The sequence below is a fragment of the Equus przewalskii genome, chromosome 29 (assembly GCF_037783145.1).
Source record: "Equus przewalskii isolate Varuska chromosome 29, EquPr2, whole genome shotgun sequence".
Taxonomy (NCBI): domain Eukaryota; kingdom Metazoa; phylum Chordata; class Mammalia; order Perissodactyla; family Equidae; genus Equus; species Equus przewalskii.
Genome location: NC_091859.1, coordinates 20,063,053 through 20,070,280, shown reverse-complemented (window position 1 = coordinate 20,070,280; position 7,228 = coordinate 20,063,053). Strand labels below are relative to the sequence as shown.

Below are 7,228 nucleotides of genomic sequence, written 5' to 3'. Positions count from 1 at the left end.
GGGACACCAACAGAACACCTGGATCTTCAAACTGCAAAATTCACGTCAACATTAACACAGAGAAGAAAGCCAGCAAGACTGGAGCAAGGGAAATGTTCCTTCCCCAGCTCAGTTCAGTTGGGCAGCTTCGGAAAAAGAACAAGATCAATGAAGTATTGCAGGAAGTAACAATGAGTCACAAAAACCCAAAATGTGTTGAATTTTGCATAAGAGAAACCTCATCCAACTCATACACACTCCTTGGGCATGATGTTGGCTTTGTCTACTGCTTTCGGGATACACCATGAACATGGATCTAATCTGAAGTCAACCTGAGCCTCTGCCATGTATAGTCTTACACACCCCTTCATCCCTTGAGTCCGTAATGTCACCTCCTCTGAGCAGCTTTCCCTGGTTGCCTTTCTACCATACCACACTGTCCCTCTCTATTCACCACTCTGTTTTCGTCATAGCACTTATCACTATCTCAAATGACTTTATCATTAATTAATCCATTTATTTGTTTTCTGTCTTTTTCTTCCCACCATGAGAGCAGCGGCATCGTCTGTTTTGTTCACTTTTGCATCCTTGCCACCCAGAAGAGTGCCTGGCACATAAAAGGTGCTCAATAAATATTTATTAAATGAAAAGAAATGCTCTATTAGCATTCAAGATTTTATAGGGCTCTTCAGATTTTTCCAGCTGAAGCCTGTGCAGAAAACAAATTTTCTCTGCTGGAGAATTTCAGTTCATGTCAACATATTGTTTCTGTTGACATCTTCCTGAAGCCTCATGGTAGGCTATTAACTAGCCTTGGGATTTTTGTTGCATACAAAAAACCCTTCCAACTACAGTCCTGAAATGTGTGGCGTGCGAGACTTCCACACCATACAGTTAGTTGTATTATAAGTTCAACACCGGCCACAGGAAAGATAGCATGATGAGGAAAATAAGTGGGGGGAGAAAAATTAAACCAAAGGCTATTTATTTTTTCTTTACTATTACCATGAGATGGAAAAGCTATGGGTGTTCAAAAAGCTAAACTATTTTACACCAAATTTCTTTTCTTATGCCTCACTCTAGCGCGGCTATCTAGTTGAAGGGCAAGCAGGCCAATCTTCTCACTTATTTTTTTTCCATGAACAGTTTCTAAGAAATGCCACAAAGGAGACATATCACCCACCCGCCAACCACACACACACACACACACACACAGAAAGCAAGGTAATTATCCAATAGCGTTTAATGTGCTTCAGTAGTTAGAGGTAATAAAGATGGAATATAAAAATTAAGGCAAATTCCTCTCCTGTTTCCAATCTACTTATCTGAATAGAAGCAGTAAGAGGAGCCAACAGCCTGGAGCACTAGTTCTGGATTTGTGGATTACATGGGAGTAACAGGTCTAAAGCAGGGCGTCCCTGCAACCTCATCAACTGGAATGAATGCCATGGGGGTGAACCTGAAACAGCTTCAGACGACATTCCAAACAGCCGACTGCGGAGCCCATTTCCAAGTTTTAACACTTCCTGCTGTTTTTACTTTTTGGTTCAATACCTCAGCTTAGCTGTGCCCCCCAACCTCCACTTCCGGCCCGCGGACCTGTCCTGGGTTCCCCATGGGCTCCTTTTCCTTACGGGAACATTGTGTGGGAATATAAATAGAGCTTGTCCTCATAAAAGATTTTATTTTTCTCTTATTTTCACTCAAAAACTTTAATATAACCAGAATCAAGGCAGACAAATCAGGTGTTACATAGTTTGTCTTCTGTTAGAATGCAGGAAGAACTTTCTGCAAACTGGTTGAATTTCACGATGGTTTGGATAAATGAAATCCATTAGTGGAAGCAGACTTTTTTCTTTTTGAGGAAGATTAGCCCTGAGCTAACATCCACTGCCAATCCTCCTCTTTTTGCTGAGGAAGACTGGCCCTGAGCTAACATCCATGCCCATCTTCCTCTACTTTATATGTGGGATACCTGCCACAGCATGGCTTGACAAGTGGTACGTAGGTCCACACCTGGGATCCAAACCGGCAAACCCCGGGCCGCTGGAGTGAACTTAACCGCTGCACCACCAGGCCAGCCCCAGTGGGAGTAAACTTTTGAGGGCCACACAGGTAGCCAGTCCTGACTCTGAGCACGTGAGCTGTGCTTTGCTGCTGGATATGGGGAAAGGGCATGACATGGCTTCCTGTGCCCTGAACCCTACTCCTGTCCTAGGGATGCTGGAGAAACCCAATACCAGTCTCCTCTCGCTGGAGCCGTTCCCAAAACCAGCTTGAACACAGATTCCCCACCTTTGGTCTAAAGGAGCCCAACCAGGAATCGCTGGGGCCCCAGAGGGGGTTCAGAGGCTCCCATGAGCTACTTGCAGCCAAGAGAGGAGTGGGCTCTGCCTTCTTCCAATACAGAAGTCTGCACTCAGCTAAGCTGCCAGAAGGCCAGCCCCAAAAAGGAACAAACTAAAACCACAGAAGCCATAGCGCCTTCTCGCAAAACCTCAAATACTTGCATCTTGGTATTAACCCAGATACTCCAATATTAGAAAGAAATTAAAAAATAAAAACCAGTTCCACAAATTCTACCAACCTTTATAGGCTACACATTTTAATTGTCAATGCAGTTTTGGTGCAGACAGATTGCTTCAGTTCAAGTCCTCTTAGCAAGCTACCTAACCTGTTCGAGCCTCAGGTTTTCTCATTCATAGAGTGGGGATGGTAATAGTATTGACTCACGAGGATTAAATGAGTTAACCCCCATAGACACTGGCTCTAATGCCTGGCACACAGCTATTATTCCTCGCCCGCTGCCTTCTTATCTTTTATGCTTACAAGAAAGGTTAATGGGCATGCACAAAGATACAAATTTCAAATTTCATGCATATTCCGTTATTACTTATTTTACCACCTGGAAAAGCTCAAAATATTCAATTCTGCCCTTGAAATAGGACTATTTTCTATACACAACAGAGTCAGCTCAAAGGAGTCCCAACCACACGATAGGCTGCACCACAATCTGGAGAAAGATTTGGCACGTGTTTATAAAAACGCGTACACTTTGCAGTGTCCTGGCTGTGCAACATGTGCAATTTGAATTCCCAAAAGCCGAGCTTGGTGTGGCCACACTTTTTCAGCTGATCTCAGTGGAGACGCTGACAACTGAAAAATTACAGCATGCAATCGTGTCCCGAAAGGAAGTAAAATGAGGAAATAACTGGGGGAAAAAGGGACTGGAACCTGTCTCACGACTGTCAGGTCCACATATCAATAAAATAAGGGCGTAGATTCGATGCTCTTAAAGGACCCTTTCAGTTCTAAATTCCTTCTGCTTCCCTAAAAACCTTATAAAGAGACTTAGGAATAAAGGCAGGATAAAGAGAGCAGTAAAGGTATTAAGATATTGTAAAGTCTTTAGTTTTTCCCCTTACTATCAGTAAAATCTTACCTTAGGAAATCGTGCCAGATTACTTGGAACAAGTGCATGTCTTTAAAGACACTTTCAAAGTGATTCGACATCTCAGCCTAAGCTCAAAATAACGTTTCCACGTAACAGAAAATGATACAGCTATTTAAAGATACTGTTTACAAAGAGTTTGCCATAACATTTTAATATAAGCATTATCCCTCATTAACGGAAGAAAAGACGGACGCAAAATTGGAAAGTGTCTGACCTCAACTGTGTAAAAAAAAGAATCAAAGATGCTGACAGCAGTTGATTCCACATGACAGAATTAGGGGCATTTTTTTCTTTGCTTTCCCCCATCCCCCACCAGTTTGCAACTTTCTCCACGAGCATATATTACTCTTACAGTAAGAAAAAATTATTTAACTAATGTGATATTTAAAATGGCCCCAAACTATAATAAAACTCCATGAGGTTTTCAGAGATTTAAGAAGTCAGTTTTTTTGTGTGTGGTGGTAAAAAACAGCAACTGGCCCCCAACTGCTTTTCCTGCCTCTCATCTAAGCAGGCAGGTACGAGGGTGCCTGGCATCTGTCAAAAGGCCGTCGACTCTCGATCACTGGGAAAGTGATGAGTCAGACGGTGGGTGATCCACGCTCTCTCCTCCCCCTCCCGCAGCTGCCTAAGGTTGGGTTTTGTTTTCTGCTGCTCATTAGTTTCTCCACTCTGCAGCTTAAGAAGCCAACCTCGTGTCTATCAATGTTCGTCTTTTCTAACAGTTCTGGTGACAAGTCTGGCAAGGGACAAGCTTGAAGTTTCTGCATAAAGGGATTTGAGGATTCTCTGTGCCTTCCAAATCGTCTACACGATCCCAGGTCTTCAGGACTCTGGGGAATTTTGGGGGCTGCAGCCCAGAATCGGCACACAGGATACAGGCGGGAGTCTGGGGAATGACTGGGCTGGCCCAGGGAGCTTGGCGGGGCCAGTCAGCTCAAGTTCTTCCCTCACAACCTCCTCCTGAGGGACGGAACCTTCTAGAAGGAAGCTGAGTGTGGGATTTAATTCTCAAGAAGTTATCATGCCAGTGAAGTAATCCTCAGTGAGATGATGTGCTTTCTTCTCGAACCAGGATTCTTCCCTGAGCCTCTAAGAACCCTGACCCCTACAGCAGGAGCCTGGGTCCCTATCAACAGCCTGCTTCCCACTCCCTCCAGAGAACCCTCAGGAGTGGCTGGGGCAGAGGTTACAAAGTCAGTGCAGCACGAGGGATGTTCGTGTGGTCTCTGAAGTTGCTGCAGGTTCAGATCCCTGCTCTGCCACTGCACGATCTTGGGCAAAGCATCCAACTTCTCTGGGCCTCGGTTCCCTCATCTGTAAAATGGGAATCGTGGACCTACATCACTGGCTTGTGGAGAGGACTGAATTAGGCAGAACATGCAGAGCGTCTGGCCCCTGGCATAGGGAGCACCATAGAAATATGAGCAGTCACAGAACAAACAAAAACCCAACATGCCCGTGTTATTCAACCCCTAAGAACAAGGCCACAGACGTGGCCTTTGCAGGAATGCCCCACACGGATGCTGAGGAAAGTAAGACTTCAGTGGGCCACCTTCTTACTCAGCAGCTTGAAGTTGCAGCTCGGTCCCACCCCTCTGGTGCCACAATATCACAAAAACTGGCCAGCGGCATGCAAACCACCGGGGCAAACAAACAGGACAGGTGAAACCAGGCCGTCCCATGGGGAACTATTTATAGCGAAGTGTTACTTCACCTCCAATTTACCATGTAACAGTTTGGTTGGCTCAGCTTTGGGGAAACAGTGTTCTTGTCAAAGTACCCGTCAAAAATATCCCCAAATCTGAAGAGATAATTGGTGAGGAGGCCCAGTAAGGATGGATGGAAACTTCTCCTGCCAGGTTAATGGGTCCAAACAGGCTGACTGGGTTGATGTAGCTACAGACATTGCCTCACGGCACCGACAACTCATGTAGAATGACTGATGGGTATTTACCTTTCCTCGGGAAATGAAGCTAACACAACAGGAAAGATGATCAATGTATATTTTAAAAGAATGTGTATACAAACAAACTCCCTCCCATATGTTACTGGGTTTCCTCCAAAGAAAACAGATTAAATCAGATGCCTACCAGGCACTCAGCACGGTATCAGGCTGTGGGAATCCATGGCCCCCTTCTCAAGAAGCTTGCGATCAAGTTGGGAAGGCAAGACAAACCGAGTGAACAGGTGAGGCGTCAAAGCAAGACATTTGTCACGAGCCGAAAGAACGATACAGATAATGAGTGTTTCAGGCGATAAGGAAAAACACGATCACACCAGGCTCAGGAGCCCTCAAAGAGGAGGTGGAGTTTGAGCTGAGCCAAAGCGCAGATACGGAGAATTCAGTAAAACAGAGAAAAGGAAGCAAGCAATCCAGGAAGGGGGCACAGTGTGAGCAGAGGTGTGGGAGCAGGACTCCACATTTGGAGAAGAGGAAGCAAATAGATTTGGCTAGAGGGTGGGAGAAGTGCCCAGAAGACAGAAGTATAGACTATCAGAGGAGAAAGGATTTTCTAGATTGCCCAGTACAGTCTCATTTTACAGATGAGGAAATGGAGGCTCAGGGAGGGTGGGCAATTCACTTAAAGTCACACAGCTCGTTATCAGTGGGAGATCAGTTGAGAAAGTAAATCTGCTACTATTCAATTTAGTATCTGAGCTGACGGTAAATCAACTGGCGACAGAGAGGCAAAGGAATATCAGCTTAGGGTGACGGAAACAGTGCAGTTCCCAACCATGGATGTTGGTGCAGGCCATGGGGGGGTGTTCAGTAAATGCTTGCTGAGGAAATTGAAAAGATAACCCCTATGTCATTTCAGACAAGTCATTAGGTATCTCTGATTTTCTGTCTTCCTCCTTCCAGCTGCCCCTCCCCCAAGCAAATAAAAAAATCTCAACTTGACCAGGGGTATATCTAGACAGTGGGGAGAAAACAGTCCAGGGGGTCCCACACGAGCTCAGATCTCTAACCTCTCTCTAACCTCTCCGTAGTGTGTGGCTACAAAGGGCAGAAAATAAACCCCCTCTGTGGGTGGCAAGTGGGCTAGAGGGAAGGAACACCTCTTTTTTCTTCTTTCCAAGCCCTGTAATCTTTCACCTCTTTGAAGCTGTGAGAAATCAGGTGCTTTGACATTTTTATGATAAAGGAGATAGAACTGAAAGGTTAAATGTCATTGGAAGGTGAGTCAGGGATGGGGTAGAGGCCAGATCCCCATTAAGCTCAGCCAGGCAGCTGATGAGGAAGGAAGGGAAAGCATCTTGGCAGGCTCCCGGAAAGCAAGGTGGCCCGTGCTTCTCCATTACATGGTTAGGGAGGTTATTACATCTAGATTTCCAGAACTTTCTTTCAGGCCATTTCTGGGGGTCTCTGAGGAGTTCACAAAGCAGTTGGTATGGTATTGTATATAACCCAGAAGCAATAAAAAAAAAAAAAAGCACAAAATGGATCACTATTAAAATCGACATTGAAGAAGGCACAGAAAACCAACCTTAAGTAACTGGCCATCTCCAGTCCCCAAGAATAAAACAGTCCTGTTCATTACCACGGTGCCATAAACGGATGTCAGGTCGGAATGGATCAAGGTAGATGATGCGATTGGTTGGACTCTTTCAGGTTGCTCCCCTTCTTTCTGAACATGCACACAAACGCACAAATAAAAAAAAAGATAATTTTTAACAGTGATAATTCTCATGATAATCAAATGTCACTCATGCCCACCTGGGAAGGATCTTACTTGAGTCCCAAATACATTTTCTTAGACAAGATTCCCAGGAACCACCTTTTATCCCCTT

At 44.9% G+C, this 7,228-nt stretch overlaps 1 protein-coding gene across 4 annotated transcripts in view; it reads right to left on the bottom strand.

Annotated features, from left to right (window-relative positions):
- The window catches only part of PLXNC1 (plexin C1), a 142,089-nt gene that overhangs the window by 115,882 nt on the left and 18,979 nt on the right, over window positions 1-7,228 (bottom strand). For 2 of the 4 annotated variants that reach the window (XM_070599495.1, XM_070599496.1), the window contains exon 2: window positions 6,925-7,065. The exons of the other annotated variants lie outside the window; for them this stretch is intronic. In XM_070599495.1, coding sequence (XP_070455596.1) covers window positions 6,925-7,065 — 141 coding nt within the window. The remainder of the gene's footprint in view (window positions 1-6,924; window positions 7,066-7,228) is intronic. 4 annotated transcript variants of the gene reach the window in all.